At 43.5% G+C, this 19,097-nt stretch overlaps 1 protein-coding gene across 4 annotated transcripts in view; it reads left to right on the top strand.

The window, feature by feature from the left end:
• The first annotated feature begins 3,222 nt into the window (after positions 1 to 3,222).
• Positions 3,223 to 19,097, top strand: part of hps3 (HPS3 biogenesis of lysosomal organelles complex 2 subunit 1) — a 40,732-nt gene continuing 24,857 nt past the window's right edge. For 2 of the 4 annotated variants that reach the window (XM_083767781.1, XM_083767784.1), the window contains exons 1-11: positions 3,273 to 3,473; positions 5,351 to 5,538; positions 5,996 to 6,067; positions 6,635 to 6,728; positions 10,835 to 10,908; positions 12,561 to 12,773; positions 13,587 to 13,647; positions 14,368 to 14,456; positions 15,063 to 15,180; positions 16,198 to 16,354; positions 16,953 to 17,035. In XM_083767781.1, coding sequence (XP_083623907.1) covers positions 5,488 to 5,538; positions 5,996 to 6,067; positions 6,635 to 6,728; positions 10,835 to 10,908; positions 12,561 to 12,773; positions 13,587 to 13,647; positions 14,368 to 14,456; positions 15,063 to 15,180; positions 16,198 to 16,354; positions 16,953 to 17,035 — 1,012 coding nt within the window. In that variant the 5' untranslated portion in view covers positions 3,273 to 3,473; positions 5,351 to 5,487. Of the gene's footprint in view, positions 3,474 to 5,350; positions 5,539 to 5,995; positions 6,068 to 6,634; positions 6,729 to 10,834; positions 10,909 to 12,560; positions 12,774 to 13,586; positions 13,648 to 14,367; positions 14,457 to 15,062; positions 15,181 to 16,197; positions 16,355 to 16,952; positions 17,036 to 19,097 lie in introns of all 4 variants that reach the window. The other 2 variants (XM_083767782.1, XM_083767783.1) reach the window with 2 other exon arrangements.

The raw sequence follows: 19,097 nt of genomic DNA, 5'->3' as shown, positions 1-19,097 counted from the left end.
TTTGGACCACAACGCTTATAGTAGACGATATTAAGATCACCCCATGTTATTCTCCATAGAGAAACTACTTCCGTGAACCAGGGGAATCGTCGGGATGAGCGAGTTACGTCAGGACTTCGGTGCTCTATTGTATACTTTCTCCTTTGGCAATGTAAATGTATGTTTTCCCATGCCAATAAAGCCCTTTGAATTGAATTGAATTGAATTGTATAGGGCCTGCTTAAGATATAAGACTACTCCATAAAACATCAGGATGGGCACACACACACACACACACACACACACACACACACACACACACACACACACACACACACACACACACACACACACACACACACACACACTAGGCTACATGCCCATGAAATTACATCGGTTTGCATAGCCTGCAGGCTGCAGGTAATACCTATATAGTTTTAAGTTTGTGTGTGTGTGTGTGTGTGTGTGTGTGTGTGTGTGTGTGTGTGTGTGTGTGTGTGTGTGTGTGTGTGTGTGTGTGTGTGTGTGTGTCAGACTTTGCTGCCGGTATATGTTTGGTTGTATATGTATGGGGGGGGGGGGGGTGGGGGGGGGGGGGGGGGTTGCATGACTCTGCTCTGAGGTAAGGGCATTCCTGAAGAGCGCCGCATGTCCGCGTGAGTGTGCGCGCGCACGTCACGGTGATAAATCACCTGAGCAGCAGCTCATCATCACATGAAAAACACCATTAAAACAAGCAGTCGCGTCTCTGCTCGCAAAATAGCGTAGATATTTCTTTAATTCAAAGCTTGTAATCACTTTTCAGTCATGCATAGATATATGACTATTGTATTATATAGATGAGTGGAGATTTGGAATTCCGTTCCGCGATAGCATGCTGCAAGCATGTGCATACATAAATAAATGTCTTTAAAGAATAGCCTGCCTGTATGTAGCCTATATCTGTTTTATTTTGAATTAAAAATGACTGAGGAAATAATGCAATGATTGTTGTCAGGTAGGCTATAGGCTATAAATATATGCATTATTAAAGTGCCTGCTTTAGGCTAAAAAAACAAAACAACTTACCTTGCAGGATCATAAGCGACGCAGCGATCGAGCCTGGAATGCTGAGCAGAGTTCTTTACTGGAGGTTATAGAGAGACTGACTGCTGTGAGAAACTATATTATTTAACCTTGCTTTTGCTCTTTGCATTTGGGAAATGCAACTGAAATCACGGCTACACCTTTGGCTTAACCTGCATGGTGGCACTGCCATGACGAAAACACTACCTGTAAACCTGACCCCATGCAAGGATCTTCATCTGAGTGTCTGACTGACAGCGAGAGAGAGAGAGAGAGAGAGAGAGAGAGAGAGAGAGAGAGAGAGAGAGAGAGAGAGAGAGAGAGAGAGACAGTGTGTGAAGGGGGCGGGGGGGGAGAGAGAGAGAGGGGGGGGGGCTCAGCCGCTCAGGGGTGATTTATACTTTTAGTTAGTTGGGCGTCGGTGTCGCGCCACGCACCGAATATAGCGGCCAAGCTCACATTCGCCCTCCTGTCGGCTGTCTCCTGCATGGTCACAAGTTCAACGCATCACCCCCGCACGGCGCAATGCGTTGACTCACTCTGGTCACGGTGAGCTTACACATGCTTCCTGTTCTGTTCTTTAGCTACATAGAAGTGTCTATTTGTATGTCTCTAAATGTTTTGATGAATTGAACAATGTGGACCCTGTTGTAAACAAGTGTATAATGCTTAATTGGGTCGTCCACTCACAGTTAACAGTCTTTGTATTGAGTTTGTGCTTGAAATGTACTGTAATTCTACAAACTGTTAATAAATATTTCAATCAATCAATAAATCAATCATTTTTGATGTGACACGCATATCAAACACGACACGCGCGCTAAGTACCGGTAGGCCTATATAAAAATGATAAATCTTCAGCATATGATTATGATTCATTCCCATTTTGGTATTCTATTTTCAGAATCAGATGAGAACCGTATAATATTAACTGAGAGAATAAAACTAAAGTATATAGGATTGGTTTTGTTGATGATGAATTGAAAACGGTGGACGCTCTTGTAAACAAGTGTATAGGCTAATACTTTATATGGTGTAGCCTACAAAGTATAAATGGTGCATCTATATAAGCTACCATTATTGGTCTATAAAAGTCCCCTGATGGCCTATAAATTAATAATTAACTTAGTGGAACCATGGTTCCTTGGTTTCTTCTGATCAACCTGTCTGTAAAATATTTTATTCCCACTCTAAAAGTTTGACCGACCTATTACCTTTCTCTGTTTGTCCACGACTGCCCCCATGTGGTACTGCTTTGTAACTACACCAACACAAGCGGTATGACTTCCTAGTTTATCACGAATACCGTTATTTGTGCACCAGCTGGCCAGTCAGGGCAGGACACTGTCCAAAAACCTTCCATAAAAAAAACCCTGTTTTAATGGCAGTTGAAACTACTAAAGTTTCTTCAAAGTAATCTAGTTTGGAGTTCGACAATTAAAAGGGGTCACAGAAAAAAGACAATCATGCTTTCCTTTTATTCTTAATAAGTTCTTCTTCTTCTCCTTTTTTATTTTGTAGAAAATATGAATATAGGCCTAAACAAATCAGGCATCAAATGAAACAAATAATAATCCTAAGGTTAAACATAAAATATAAAAAACATTTGAAAATTGCTGTAGTTATATTAGAATGGGCGGAGCCCGGCGGACGCCCCGGCATATTATGGAGAATGTATGCCGATCTACAAGTTCAAAACGCGTCGCAATGCGACGCGTTTTGAACTTGTAGATCGGCTATTTTTTAAATACATTTGAATTGAAATAATGAATATTTTTTTGCTATTTTTAATTGGGTTCCTGAAAAGTAATTTGATGAATACAAATATATTGGACATAAAAAAAAAGACAATAACATTATTTGTAACACTACTCAGCAAGCTACTAATTTAGACTGTAAGTAATTAAAGCGGGTCATGTTTGAATGTTTGGAATTGTAACAGCCTGAAACCAATAACATATCAGTATTCCGAAATTAATCTGAGGGCCACATTAGCTGAAGGTGGGGGCCGCATGTGGTCCCCGGGCCGCCAGTTGCCCATGTATGCTGTAAGGAAAACCAACCAATGGGGTGGCCGGAGAGGGCGGTCCCTAATGTTACTGTAAGGAAAACCAACCAATGGGGTGGCCGGAGAGGGCGGTCCATGATGTTATTGTGGCGAACGACCACTTCCTACTTTGCAGCGTGAGTGAGTTCAGTTGAGTGGAAACTGAAAACATATAAAGCCATGTATTTATTTGACAGCTATTTTCCTGTCTGTCCGATTGGCGAAGAAGAGTCGCAGTATCTGCATTCACAGAACGTGAGTTGAAATGGAGTCTTCTACGTTTAAAGTGTACTTTCTGCTGATTTGGACCAAACCAACCAACTCCCCCCGCCGGGGGCTGATCGTATATAGCTCACAAGACTGCATGTGATATCGATTAGAGGTGAGATCCCACCCACATAAAAGCGGAACAACAATGACATAGAATCATGTATCACAATGTTGTATTTATATGATATAAATGCAGTTATTTAATACTGTAGGAGATGTACCAGTGCCATTACTATGAGATGTACATGTCATGTATACATAATTAATACCATCATCCTGCTATCACTGTCTCTGTATGACATTAAAGGCTGGGCGAGGCGAGGAGAGAAGGAGCCTGATGATAGGACGAAGTATTATAACTGGAAACGTTCTGTTCTCTATTTATTTTATAGGCTACCAGTTGTTCCCAAACACTTTTTTTAAAAATTAATATGAATTTGAAATGAATATGGAATGGACCCCTCCCCCCCCCCCCCCCTAGTCAGTCATAAAGTGTCTTTGCATGACCTATTAAGTTATTATGGTAGTTACATTGTGCTGTTCCACTGAGCTGAATGGATGCATTTTGACCAGCATAAAACGTTGTCATAGCCTACACGATTATGATTCATGAACATATATGACGAGTGAGTGTATATTTTTCTTTTCCCTTTTTGCTTCCTTTATGATGAATTCCTGTTCTGTTCTTTAACTATGTAGAGGTGTCTATATTTGTATGTCTCTAGATGTTTTGATGAATTGAACATGGTGGACCCTGTTGTAAACAAGTTTAATGCTTAATTGGGTCGTCCACTCACAGTTAACAGTCTTTGTATTGAGTGTGTGCTTGAAATGTACTGTAATTCTGCAAACTGTTAACCCATTCTGACAGGGCACCCATTTTGGTGTTAGCATCATGTTATGCTTTAGCTATTGAAAAATAGCAGATCTACAAGCTCATAGCGCGCCACCGAGTGGCGCGCTACGAGCTTGTAGGTCTGCTATTTTTGAAAAATCGAAGAACTACTGACATTTTTAGAATCTGATCTCAGGTCAGAATGGGTTAATCAGACCAGTGTGTGTCCAGTGGAAACCTCGTATGAATCTGATCTCAGGTCAGAATGGGTTAATAAATATTTCAATCAATCAATCAATCAATCAATCAATCAATGCACGGCTTGGGATACACTGCCATGTATTCCTTCTCAGAATGCATTTCTTTCATGTGGATTCCAAGGGATTCGATTTCCCAAACGTTGCGTAACTGATCTGACAGTGCCTGTTCCTCTCCGACGCTGAGTGAGTGTTATTATAATGCATTATTAGTGCATTATAATGCATTATAGACCTGACCTTTTTAAGTAAAGGTAAACAAGCCTTTTCATGCTTTTCATGGTTCCGTCCTCAAAGTAGCAGTTTTCGTATTGACCTTTGCTTTCGTTTGAAATGTACCGATTCATTCTACGTTAGGGTGACCAGATCCAAACTGTTCATTTGAGGGACAGAAGTATCACATGTGTGGGATAAGTGGGACGGGGACCCCGTCCCACTTATCCCACACAGGCCATACTGGAGTAGCAACTTATTACATGAGTTGCTATTAATAGCCTTGATGTCATATTCGACCAATATTGGCTATCATAAAAATCATGCTTTATTTCTATGCTATTTTAACATGCTTAAAACACTTGCAGGGAGAGACAATGAGAGAGCAGAAGGCCAACTATTATGGGACTAACTATTAGGGCATTTGAACATTTAATGCAATTGCCTGCCAGTCACAATGTGGGACAGGGTCTCAATTTGTGGGACGCCTGAAAAGTCTTGGAAATGAGGGACTGTCCCACGCAAGGAGGGACATCTGGGTCACCCTATTCTACGTATACTGTGGAATACATTTTAATCCATCAATCAAAGGGTTATTACCAGTTTTATTTTGCTGGGAATAATTTAGGTCTAAATTGTATATAAAAAAAACTAAATAACTTAGGCTAATTAAATCTCCTCCAGGCATTCTTGCTGTGAAGCCTGGAAGCACTGATCATCAGCCTTGTGGATGCTAGATTGGCACAGCACCGAAACAGAGGGTGGAAAAACTACATCACTGTGAAGCAAAATTCAACCACTGACCTATACCTACCTGAAATATGGTGCAGGTCTACAACTGCCACCCATTTGCATCACAGCAAATTGTACAGGTCAGTAAAGTGTGTGTGTGTGTGCGTGTGTGTGTGTGTGTGTGTGCGTCTGTGCGTCTGTGCGTCTGTGTGTCTGTCTGTCTGTGTCTCTCTCTCTCCTAAAATAATCATATTATGTCGGTCTGTGTGTGTCTCTCTCTTTCTCTCTCTCTCTCTCTCTCTCTCTATCCTAAAGTAATCACATTTGAACAGCCCCCACCCTGACAAGCACTTGGAATTAGGAGTTGAGGCGTTACATTTTGTTCGATTCGGTTCCACACATACATATTGTTAAAATAGCCGATCTACTTGTACATCAGGTATATAATTCTATTATCGTATTTGACAATTTGGCCAATGTTTGACCAGATTTATGCTATAGTTTGGCCCGGCTCCGCTGCAGTCATGTGGGGACGACGGGGTCCCGACCCGAACCCACAGGTTCAGAACCAGTGGTCTGATGTATTCTTCTCCTCAGGTGGAGCAGGAGCCCGGCCTGGTGTGCTGTGGCGGAGGAGCCCTGTTTGTGGTTGCTTCTGGAGGATGCAAGGTCTGTTTCTTTTTTAGATATATATTTTTAACCTTTTTCCTTTTATTAGTAGTAGTAGTAGTAGTAGTAGTAGTAGTAGTATTACTATCATTATTATTTATTAATTTCATTACAAATGTATGAATACAAACAATGTGCACTGATACAGAATGAGTCAACCCTAGTGGTTGAAGAGTGGCTTGCATATCCCACATTATTGTGTGGGAATTAAAGGTATATTCAGTGATTTCACTCAAAAAACCTTAGGTTTCGTTTTTGGCTGTGGGACCCAGCCTTTCGTCCAATCAGGATAGAGAGTCAAAAACGAAACCTAAGGTTTTTTGACCCCCAGGGGTTAACTGGGGACAGGGAGGAACTCCTTATATGGCCAGCACACTCTATAGTAGGGAGGATTATCACAACAAAACAAAAAAATAAGTGATATTTGAATTAAGTGAAATCACTGAATATACCTTTAAACCAGCTCAGTGGGGCTTGTGGTTGAGTTACAGAAAGAGAAAAGGTTACAGAATGTAATGTAAGTTGTTCTCAAGTCATAAATAATAAAACTGAACTACTAAACCCAAGGTGGAGGCTTACAACGTGGACCAGGAAGGATGTCCTTTGATCTGTCGTTTTGCCACCATGGGCACCGTGAAGAGCATCCACCACAGCAATATAGGTACGTGTTTCACTCTGTCACTCTCTCTGGTGACATTAAACCCTGAACTGTCTCTCTCTGGTGACATTAAACCCTGAACTGTCTCTCTCTGGTGACATTAAACCCTGGACTGTCTCTCTCTGGTGACATTAAACCCTGGACTGTCTCTCTCTGGTGACATTAAACCCTGAACTGTCTCTCTCTGGTGACATTAAACCCTGAACTACGTATTTCACTCTGTCACTGTCTCTCTCTCTGGTGACATTAAACCCTAAACTACGTATTTCACTCTGTCACTGTCTCTCTCTCTCTGGTGACATTAAACCCTAAACTACGTATTTCACTCTGTCACTGTCTCTCTCTCTCTCTGGTGACATTAAACCCTGAACTACGTATTTCACTCTGTCACTGTCTCTCTCTCTCTCTGGTGACATTAAACCCTAAACTACGTATTTCACTCTGTCACTGTCTCTCTCTCTCTGGTGACATTAAACCCTAAACTACGTATTTCACTCTGTCACTGTCTCTCTCTCTCTGGTGACATTAAACCCTAAACTACGTATTTCACTCTGTCACTCTCTCTCTCTCTGGTGACATTAAACCCTAAACTACGTATTTCACTCTGTCACTGTCTCTCTCTCTCTGGTGACATTGAACCCTAAACTACGTATTTCACTCTGTCACTGTCTCTCTCTCTCTGGTGACATTAAACCCTAAACTACGTATTTCACTCTGTCACTGTCTCTCTCTCTCTGGTGACATTAAACCCTAAACTACGTATTTCACTCTGTCACTGTCTCTCTCTCTCTGGTGACATTAAACCCTAAACTACGTATTTCATTCTGTCACTGTCTCTCTCTCTCTGGTGACATTAAACCCTAAACTACGTATTTCACTCTGTCACTGTCTCTCTCTCTCTGGTGACATTAAACCCTAAACTACGTATTTCACTCTGTCACTGTCTCTCTCTCTCTGGTGACATTAAACCCTGAACTACGTATTTCACTCTGTCACTGTCTCTCTCTCTCTGGTGACATTAAACCCTAAACTACGTATTTCACTCTGTCACTGTCTCTCTCTCTCTGGTGACATTAAACCCTAAACTACGTATTTCACTCTGTCACTGTCTCTCTCTCTCTGGTGACATTAAACCCTAAACTACGTATTTCACTCTGTCACTGTCTCTCTCTCTCTGGTGACATTAAACCCTAAACTACGTATTTCACTCTGTCACTGTCTCTCTCTCTCTGGTGACATTAAACCCTGAACTACGTATTTCACTCTGTCACTGTCTCTCTCTCTCTGGTGACATTAAACCCTAAACTACGTATTTCACTCTGTCACTGTCTCTCTCTCTCTCTGGTGACATTAAACCCTAAACTACGTATTTCACTCTGTCACTGTCTCTCTCTCTCTGGTGACATTAAACCCTAAACTACGTATTTCACTCTGTCACTGTCTCTCTCTCTCTGGTGACATTAAACCCTAAACTACGTATTTCACTCTGTCACTGTCTCTCTCTCTCTGGTGACATTAAACCCTAAACTACGTATTTCACTCTGTCACTGTCTCTCTCTCTCTCTGGTGACATTAAACCCTAAACTACGTATTTCACTCTGTCACTGTCTCTCTCTCTCTGGTGACATTAAACCCTAAACTACGTATTTCATTCTGTCACTGTCTCTCTCTCTCTCTGGTGACATTAAACCCTAAACTACGTATTTCACTCTGTCACTGTCTCTCTCTCTCTCTGGTGACATTAAACCCTAAACTACGTATTTCACTCTGTCACTGTCTCTCTCTCTCTCTGGTGACATTAAACCCTAAACTACGTATTTCACTCTGTCACTGTCTCTCTCTCTCTCTGGTGACATTAAACCCTAAACTACGTATTTCACTCTGTCACTGTCTCTCTCTCTCTCTGGTGACATTAAACCCTGAACTACGTATTTCACTCTGTCACTGTCTCTCTCTCTCTCTGGTGACATTAAACCCTAAACTACGTATTTCACTCTGTCACTGTCTCTCTCTCTCTGGTGACATTAAACCCTGAACTACGTATTTCACTCTGTCACTGTCTCTCTCTCTCTGGTGACATTAAACCCTAAACTACGTATTTCACTCTGTCACTGTCTCTCTCTCTCTGGTGACATTAAACCCTAAACTACGTATTTCACTCTGTCACTGTCTCTCTCTCTCTGGTGACATTAAACCCTAAACTACGTATTTCACTCTGTCACTGTCTCTCTCTCTCTGGTGACATTAAACCCTGAACTACGTATTTCACTCTGTCACTGTCTCTCTCTCTCTGGTGACATTAAACCCTAAACTACGTATTTCACTCTGTCACTGTCTCTCTCTCTCTGGTGACATTAAACCCTGAACTACGTATTTCACTCTGTCACTGTCTCTCTCTCTCTGGTGACATTAAACCCTGAACTACGTATTTCACTCTGTCACTGTCTCTCTCTCTCTCTGGTGACATTAAACCCTAAACTACGTATTTCACTCTGTCACTGTCTCTCTCTCTCTGGTGACATTAAACCCTAAACTACGTATTTCACTCTGTCACTGTCTCTCTCTCTCTGGTGACATTAAACCCTAAACTACGTATTTCACTCTGTCACTGTCTCTCTCTCTCTCTGGTGACATTAAACCCTAAACTACGTATTTCACTCTGTCACTGTCTCTCTCTCTCTGGTGACATTAAACCCTAAACTACGTATTTCACTCTGTCACTGTCTCTCTCTCTCTGGTGACATTAAACCCTGAACTACGTATTTCACTCTGTCACTGTCTCTCTCTCTCTGGTGACATTAAACCCTGAACTACGTATTTCACTCTGTCACTGTCTCTCTCTCTCTGGTGACATTAAACCCTGAACTACGTATTTCACTCTGTCACTGTCTCTCTCTCTCTGGTGACATTAAACCCTAAACTACGTATTTCACTCTGTCACTGTCTCTCTCTCTCTGGTGACATTAAACCCTGAACTACGTATTTCACTCTGTCACTGTCTCTCTCTCTCTGGTGACATTAAACCCTGAACTACGTATTTCACTCTGTCACTGTCTCTCTCTCTCTGGTGACATTAAACCCTAAACTACGTATTTCACTCTGTCACTGTCTCTCTCTCTCTGGTGACATTAAACCCTAAACTACGTATTTCACTCTGTCACTGTCTCTCTCTCTCTCTGGTGACATTAAACCCTAAACTACGTATTTCACTCTGTCACTGTCTCTCTCTCTCTGGTGACATTAAACCCTAAACTACGTATTTCACTCTGTCACTGTCTCTCTCTCTCTGGTGACATTAAACCCTGAACTACGTATTTCACTCTGTCACTGTCTCTCTCTCTCTCTCTGGTGACATTAAACCCTAAACTCTCTCTCTGGTGACGTTAAACCCTGAACTGCTTGTGCCCACGTCCCGCTTCTGTGGCCAGCACGGAAGTGCCTCTCGGCGCACTGTTTTATTTTGGCCGATAAAGTATAGTTTTAGACCGCGACGGAGGCGCGCCGTCTCAAGGCACCACCGAGCGAGACAAGGTGCCGAGAAGAACGTTGGGAAGTTTGACTCAGCGCCGTTCGAGTTTCGAACCGACAGGCACAGAATAGTAAATCATGTTCTGGCGAGAGCGTTTCCCCCGGGCCAATCACAGCGTGTCCTTGCAAAAGTGCACTGGCCAATCACAGAGCGTCTTTGTGTGGTATATGGTTTGGGATGACGCGTCTGTCTTTCTGTCTGACTCTCTGCCTCTCTTTCTCTATCTCTCTCTCTCTCTCTCTCTCTGTCTCTGTCTCTGTCTCTCTCTCTCTCTCTCTCTCTCTCTCTCTCTGGTAGATTCTGTGTAACAGACTGTTAATTAAGTTAAACACTCTCTCTGATCTCCTGCCTCTCTCCCCCTTTAGGAGTCACATAGCTAAATAGAAACTAAACTACACGACATGACGTAGTTTGAATGAGTGTTTCAGTGTGCTAGTAGGTGAGAAATGGTGGATTAATATAGCACTAATGTAGTATGTATGCGAGCAAGGGAGAGAATGAAGGAAAAAGCTTTGGCCTAACTAGTATATCCCCTGTTTTCACTGAGTCTTTATGTCTTTTCTCTGCAAACTACCTGTAGGAGACTACTTGGTAACTATCGAGGAGAAGAACAACGCTACGTACCTCAGAGCGTACACCAACTGGCGGTGTCAGGTAGGCACTGTAAATGTGTCAAATAATGAATAAACGCAGTGGATAACTAGAAAAAGTGCCCTTCTGGGCACAGGTCTCCACCAGGTTATCCACAGATCCGTGCAGTTAGAGGTAAAAACTCTTTTCGGCCAGTTATAGCGCCACCTTGAGGCTGAGTTGAAATTGTTCATGTGGCATTTTGTCCTCGGCCTAGTGGGAATGTGGGTGCACAATTTCACGGAAATCACGCGATGTGTTCATGATTTGCAGCATTTTGTTTGAAACTGAGCACTCCTGTGAACTTTGGAAGCCAATCTTAACCAATCAGGATGGAGTGTGAGAAATATGAAAGACCGGTTTGGTTGAATGGCTCTAGAGAGACTGTGTACCAATTTGCGTGATGTTTGGACAAAATCTGTAGGTGTGCTGTGCAAAAACTTGTTTTGCACAAAGCGGCCTCCTGGTGGCGCTATAACAGGCCGTTCTGGAAAGTTTGGGGCAGAGGTTCATCGTTGGCATCCAGGGAGAGTGTGTGCAAAATTTGGCATCGACCGGGTTAACGGTGGCCGAGATTAGCTGCTCACGGACGGACACACACACACACACACACACGGACGGACGGACGGACGGACGGACGGACGGACGGACGGACGGAGTGCAAAACATACTCTCCCCCCATGCCTTCGGCCTGGTGGAGACAAATATACAGTTGGTTATGTGTGAGTGTAGGTTTGTAGGCAGGTGTTTATTTTATGTTTGTAATATATATTTGTATATGTAATGCATGTATGTTTGTATTTAAGCATATCTACTGAATGTATTACTGCGGTATTGTTTTTTTGTATAGTCTGATTCTTCAAATTAAGGGAAGTTCTCAATAAGCCTCTTGGGCTTCTAACTTTCTAAAAGATTCTAAAATAAAAACGTACGCTCTGAAAGAATATCTTTAAAAAGATTCGCGTCACATTTTCAAGGTTTTTCAAAAATAGTAGATCTATACAAGCTCGTAGCGTGGCACTCGGCGCTATTCTATTTAACCCATTTCGGGCGGGAACCCCTTTTGGTGTTTTAAGCATTATGTCATGCTTTAGCTGTTGAAAAATAGCAGATCTACGGTGGCACGCTACGAGCTTGTAGGTCTGCTATTTTTGAAGAGTTGTGAAAATGTGGTGCAAATCTTTGAATATATATTTCAGAGCGAACATTTTTAACTAAAATATTTGCTTCTCGGGGGTCCCTGGAACAACATATTTTGAGATGGGGGGGGGGTCCGTGGCCCAATACAGATAATTCTGGGGGTCCTTGACATGAAAAAGGTTGAGCACAACTGACATAGAAACATGTTTTTCATAAAACTATTAGGGTTTAGAAGCCTTATTTTAACCCATTTTGGTGTCGGCATCATGTTATGCTTTAGCTATTTAAAAATAGCAGATCTACAAGCTCATAGCGCGCCACCGAGTGGCACGCTACGAGCTTGTAGGTCTGCTATTTTTTGAAAAATCGAAGAGCGACTGACATTTTTATAATCTGATCTCAGGTCAGAATGGGTTCATCAGGACCAGTGTGTGTGTCCGGCGGAAACCTCGTATGAATCTGATCTCAGGTCAGAATGGGCTATACGACTATCTCTTCTTCTATGTCTGTGTCTTTTCCTCTCTGTTTTAACCCAGGCGGAGGAGAAGGCGCGGGTCGGCGTGCGTCTGTTAGGACACCTGTTGCGCGGGGCGTCCGTGCGGGGCGGGACTCAGATGGAGATCATCGAGATCCCCATGTCGGTGCGTCCCCTGGCCGTGGCGTGTTGCCCGCTGACCGGGGACCTGGTGGTGGGCTGTGCCGGGACCCTGGTGCTGTTCACTCTGAGGAGACAGAACCAGCTGAGCCTGGTAAGGACTGGAGGACGGCTTTCTGTATACTGGGGAAGGGGGGAGGGGGGGGTGGACGGTGCAGCAGCGAGAATAGTGTGAGGACAAAGCATTGTTTTCATTCGATGGGGTTAAAAAAAAGGGGTCTAATAGCAGCATTTGTATAATTGCATTTAACCCATTCTGACCGGGCACCCATTTTGGTGTTAGAATCATGTTATGCTTTATCTATTGAAAAATAGTGGCGCGATACGAGCTTGTAGGTCTGCTATTTTTGAAAAATCGAAGAACGACTGACATTTTTAGAATCTGATCTCGGGTCAGAATGGGTTCATCAGACCAGTGTGTGTCCAGTGGAAAACCTCGTATGAATCTGATCTCAGGTCAGAATGGGTTAAGAGAGTCGAGAGACCATACCAGCATCAATACAAGTCATTGTTTATTCACCATTGCATTGAGCTATTAATGGCTCAATTTGGGGATTTTGTATTTGTTTACATGATCTCCTCCCAAGTCATTAAAATGTTACCGAAACCTACCAGATGAATTGAATCAACTGACTCGATACATTGACTGTGTTACATTACATTGAATGTACGTTTTTAATTTTTGTTCATAATTCTGTATTTTCTCCCGGGACTATTGAAAATGGTGGGCCCTATTGTAAATCAGTCTATTCTTTAAAATTTTTATTAAAAGCTGCACTCTGTAACGTTCATGTCCTACGTGAGATTCGAACCCGGGTCCCCATGATGCGCAAGTGCTAATATGTTTTACCACTATAAGCTTTGTTTGACATGTACATAATTATTGTAATGATATATCTTTAATCAGAGCCAACAGAACATTCAACCCCTCTGGCAGAGCTCCCAACAGAACCCAAGTCTGAGCCAAGGTACAGTACAAGGTACAGTACACGGTACAGTAGATCACACAGAGACGGTATAGTATATGCTGTACACTCCAAGTCTGAATGCTAAGGTACGGAACGGAACGGAACTGAATGCAGTTGTCAATATTGTTGTTAACCCATTCTGACCGGGCACCCATTTTGGTGTTGGCATCATGTCGTGCTTTAGCTATTGAAAAATAGCAGATCTACAAGCTCATATCGCGCCACCGAGTGGCGCGATACGAGCTTGTAGGTCTGCTATTTTTTGAAAAATCGAAGAACGACTGACATTTTTAGAATCTGATCTCAGGTCAGAATGGGTTCATCAGATCAGTGTGTGTCCGGCGGAAACCTCGTATGAATCTGATCTCAGGTCAGAATGGGTTCATCAGATCAGTGTGTGTCCGGCGGAAACCTCGTATGAATCTGATCTCAGGTCAGAATGGGTTAACACTCCGAGCGGCCAAAGCAGAGATCTCCGTCCTATCAAATAGTTACGCTCACCGCCACGAACGGAGATTAATCAAAAGACGGAACATTAATCAACCGCTATATATCTATATCTCAGCCTACATTAAGGAGGGAGACAGTATCTGATCACTCTATATCTCAGCCTACATTAAGGAGGGAGACAGTATCTGATCAAGTACGAGTTAAAAGTTTACAGAGAAAGTACAGCTGACTGTCTCATGAGAGCAGCTCTATTTTGGTTTCTCCTCCTAGGTCAGAACTCCAGTCCAAACCCCAACATTTCTGTCCTGGACTTTGAACGCTCTGTCATCCTGCATCTTCCTGGACTCATACCTCATCAGGTCTCCTCTCCTCTCCTCTCCTCTCCTCTCCTCTCCTCTCCTCTCCTCTCCTCTCCTCTCCTCTCCTCTCCTCTCCTCTCCTCTCCTCTCCTCTCCTCTCCTCTCCTCTCCTCTCCTCTCCTCTCCTCTCTCTATATGGCCTCTCCTCTCCTCTCCTCTCCTCTCCTCTCCTCTCCTCTCCTCTCCTCTCCTCTCCTCTCCTCTCCTCTCCTCTCCTCTCTCTATATGGTCTCTCCTCTCCTCTCCTCTCCTCTCCTCTCCTCTCCTCTCCTCTCCTCTCCTCTCCTCTCCTCTCCTCTCCTCTCCTCTCCTCTCCTCTCCTCTCCTCTCCTCTCCTCTCCTCTCCTCTCCTCTCCTCTCCTCTCCTCTCCTCTCCTCTCCTCTCCTCTCCTCTCCTCTCCTCTCCCTCTCCCTCTCCTCTCCTCTCCTCTCCTCTCCATCTCCAATCCATCTCCTCTCCGTTCTATCTCCGTGCTATTCTGAGCATTTTGCTCAGAATTGCTGTACATTCTTGGAAGATGTATTTGGTTTTGTCAGGGACAATATGCTACATGTTAGCTGCTTTGCTATGGGTTACACACCAACATGTATTGGCCCTCCCTATAGGTGTCACTGTGTGGGGCGTTTGTGGCCGTCCAGGCAGAGCTAGAGGTGCTGGTCCTCAGACTAGACGGAACCCCTGACGCCAAGAATAAGGAGGAATCCCCAGAAAAGTACCAAAGAGGTAATATCAGCTTTTATCGCTCCCGGGAGGACCTCGGTCGGCAGAGCGCACCTAGCTATTCCCCTCAGAACATGAGTTAGTAGCTATACCCTGGCACACACACCCCTTACCCCTAAACTTCTTTGCCTTTTTTTTTACTATTTTGCAAAACATCTTTGAATAGTTAAAATGGCCAGTCTATAAGCTCACACAACGTGTCAATGTAGATTGGGCTAGTTGAACTATTCAAAAATGTTTTTCAAAAGATGGAGCCTCATGGTGTCTTCGTTGTGGGTTACTCTAATCGTGTTCCACTTCCAAGGTGTGTTTGTTTGAGCCTGACATCCAGGTTATTAAAGGGACACTTCACCCTTTTTGCAAAAGAATATATGTTAATGACGTTTAGAAGCTTTAGATCACTTTCCTGGGGGTATTTATGTGTGTAATATGTGGTTTTAGTTATTTTAGATTGTAGCAGTGAGCCTGTTGTCTCTGATCTCATGGACACTGGTCTCACTACCTTCCTGGACTACAATTCCCATAATTCTTTGGTGCACTGCTCCTCCTTGTGGATAGGGGGAGAGCTGTCTTACTGAGACAACATGTAGTCCAGGAAGGAAGTGAGCCCAGTGTCCATGACATCAGAGACACCGGGCTCACTGCTACAATCTAAAATATCTAAAACCACATATTACACACATAAAGATCTCCAGGAAAGTGTTCTAAAGCTTCTAAACGTCATTAACATATATTCTTTTGCAAAAAGGGTGAAGTGTCCCTTTAAGTGTTCAACATGGTTGAGAGACTACAGTATCATTTGTAATGGGGCCTGCATGGCCTGTAGTTGCTACCATTAGGGCACAATGTATACTTTCCATGTTTTGAAACATCTCTGTTTGTTCGCTCATGCTGACCAAAAAAACCCTTTTGAAATGCGCTCAAGTGACTCAAAACCTGTTACATTTGCTAATCAACAGTGATTGGTGTGTGTGTGTGTGTGTGTGCGTGTGTGTGTGTGTGTCACATGTGCTTCACCAGTAGATTACGTCGAGGACCCACCTGACTTCCTGCTCCTCCCACGACACCAGGAGTTGTTGGGCGACCGAGCCAGAGAGAGCGGCTTATTGGTCACCATGGAAAAGACTGGGCTGGAGGATAAGGGCCAACAATATACACTGTCCTACGTTCTGTACAGGTGTGTCTGTCAGTCAGTATGCTTTGATTAGTGGGACGTTTTAAAGATGGAGTGCCACGATTTTATTCCACCCTAAAACATGATCATCAGGTATTATTATAATATAAGGAGGAAGAACCTTTTCCAAAAAGTGTACAGTATTTGTTAAAATGTTGTTTTTATGTGGACACGCCCACCAGTTCATTAAGTATGCCTGGTTTGCCTGGTGGGCGGTGATGGGTGGTGATCCACTTGAACTTAAGCTGCACCCACAGCTGTAGTTGTATGATAAAGGGGGAGGGGTTAGGGGAGGGGCTGATAGTGTGGTGTCACTATATTACTGTTTATTTCATTGGCCCGTTTGACTGTCAAGGGTTCAGCCTCCAGGAAGAAACCCTAAATACAAAGTTAATACACCATTGGACATAAAAACGACTCCAGGGTGTCTAATGAAGTACTGTCACCTCAGAGACACATGAAAAACTGGAAAAATACAAAAATTGTAGCACTCCATCTTTAACATTGTTTTAGTTTAGTATTGTATGTGAAATATAAAAGTCCCCAAAGTATTTGTTGTGTTTCTGAGGTTCATCATTGCCGTTGTTGTCGTCTGCTGCAGGCGCTTTGCTCCAGACTTCTTCCTGGGCTGCAGCGTGGAGGAGACCAGACTCCACTCCCTCCAGCTCCACCCGCTGTTCACTAGTAAGTATAACATGAAGGAGATGTTTTATAGGGGTGCATACTTAGTTTAGACTAGTCATTGGTTAGACATGGGTTAAGGTTAGGTTTGGGTGTGCTGCCCCGTGGGAGGTTAGGTTTAGACTAGTCATTGGTTAGACATGGGTTAAGGTTAGGTTTGGGTGTGCTGCCCCGTGGGAGGTTAGGTTTAGACTAGTCATTGGTTAGACATGGGTTAAGGTTAGGTTTAGGTGTTCTGCCCCGTGGGAGGTTAGGTTTAGACTAGTCATTGGTTAGACATGGGTTAAGGTTAGGTTTAGGTGTTCTGCCCCGTGGGAGGTTAGGTTTAGACTAGTCATTGGTTAGACATGGGTTAAGGTTAGGTTTAGGTGTTCTGCCCCGTGGGAGGTTAGGTTTAGACTAGTCATTGGTTAGACATGGGTTAAGGTTAGGTTTAGGTGTTCTGCCCCGTGGGAGGTTAGGGTTAGGGTGAGGGTTTGAGATTAGGGTTTGTAGTTGTAGGACTAATGACTGGTGTAACCAATGACTAAGTACTACTGCACCCCTGTATTTATGTTATTTGTGAAATGAGAATTGAATGCACACATGATAATGCCAAAACAAATTCCTATGTGTGGGAATCTGAATCTGAATTATAATTTTGTTACTGTACCTGAAAAATCTCTGAAATATCTCCATTAAATGTGACCGAATTTGACTGAGGGACTGCCATTGTATTTTTTGGAATATTCGTTTGTTCATGTCATGTGAAAGCAGGGAATCATAGCCTCAAATTGACATATTGGTTGTTTAGTTTGACCCACCAGTCTTGGAGATATGGCTTATAGAGTAATGTCTTGCAGAAAACAGCGAGTTGAGAAAACAGGCTTGAAAGGTTTACTTCTGTGGTCTCTAGCATTACACCTAGCTACATGTTTAAGCATTTATTTCATGTTCAGCTCTGACACTTATTTCAGACATGCTCTAGTAAATTAACTCATTAAAAAAAAAAAAGTTTTCTCTGGTGAAAAGCTGGAATTTGCGCGATGCAGTCTCTCAGTCAAATCTGGTCACAAATATTTCTCTCTGGTTTTACTGTAATTACAATCCACCCCTTGCTCTTTTCTCCTTTCATCTTGTTCTATCTCTCTGCCGCAACCCCCTCCCTCCCCTCCCGCCACCCCATCTCTCTCTGTCTTTCCTCTCTCCCGTATTTCTTCCCGTAGGTAACTCTCTCTCTCCCGTATTTCTTCCCGTAGGTAACTCTCTCTCCCGTATTTCTTCCCGTAGGTAACTCTCTCTCTCCCGTCTTTCTTCCCGTAGGTAACTCTCTCTCTCCCGCCTTTCTTCCCGTAGGTAACTCTCTCTCTCCCGTATTTCTTCCCGTAGGTAACTCTCTCTCTCCCGTCTTTCTTCCCGTAGGTAACTCTCTCTCTCCCGCCTTTCTTCCCGTAGGTAACTCTCTCTCTCCCGTATTTCTTCCCGTAGGTAACTCTCTCTCTCCCGTATTTCTTCCCGTAGGTAACTCTCTCTCTCCCGCCTTTCTTCCCGTAGGTAACTCTCTCTCTCCCGTATTTCTTCCCGTAGGTAACTCTCTCTCCCGTGTTTCTTCCCGTAGGTAACTCTCTCTCCCGTATTTCTTCCCGTAGGTAACTCTCTCTCCCGTCTTTCTTCCCGTAGGTAACTCTCTCTCCCGTCTTTCTTCCCGTAGGTAACTCTCTCTCCCGTCTTTCTTCCCGTAGGTAACTCTCTCTCTCCCGTCTTTCTTCCCGTAGGTAACTCTCTCTCTCCCGTCTTTCTTCCCGTAGGTAACTCTCTCTCCCGTATTTCTTCCCGTAGGTAACTCTCTCTCCCGTCTTTCTTCCCGTAGGTAACTCTCTCTCTCCCGTCTTTCTTCCCGTAGGTAACTCTCTCCCGTCTTTCTTCCCGTAGGTAACTCTCTCTCCCGTATTTCTTCCCGTAGGTAACTCTCTCTCTCCCGTATTTCTTCCCGTAGGTAACTCTCTCTCCCGTCTTTCTTCCCGTAGGTAACTCTCTCTCCCGTGTTTCTTCCCGTAGGTAACTCTCTCTCCCGTCTTTCTTCCCG

Source organism: Protomyctophum parallelum, assembly GCF_964188405.1.
Source record: "Protomyctophum parallelum genome assembly, chromosome: 6".
In the NCBI taxonomy this organism is placed as follows: domain Eukaryota; kingdom Metazoa; phylum Chordata; class Actinopteri; order Myctophiformes; family Myctophidae; genus Protomyctophum; species Protomyctophum parallelum.
The sequence above is the reverse complement of the archived record's forward strand: the minus strand, read 5'-3'. Positions and strand labels throughout refer to the sequence as shown.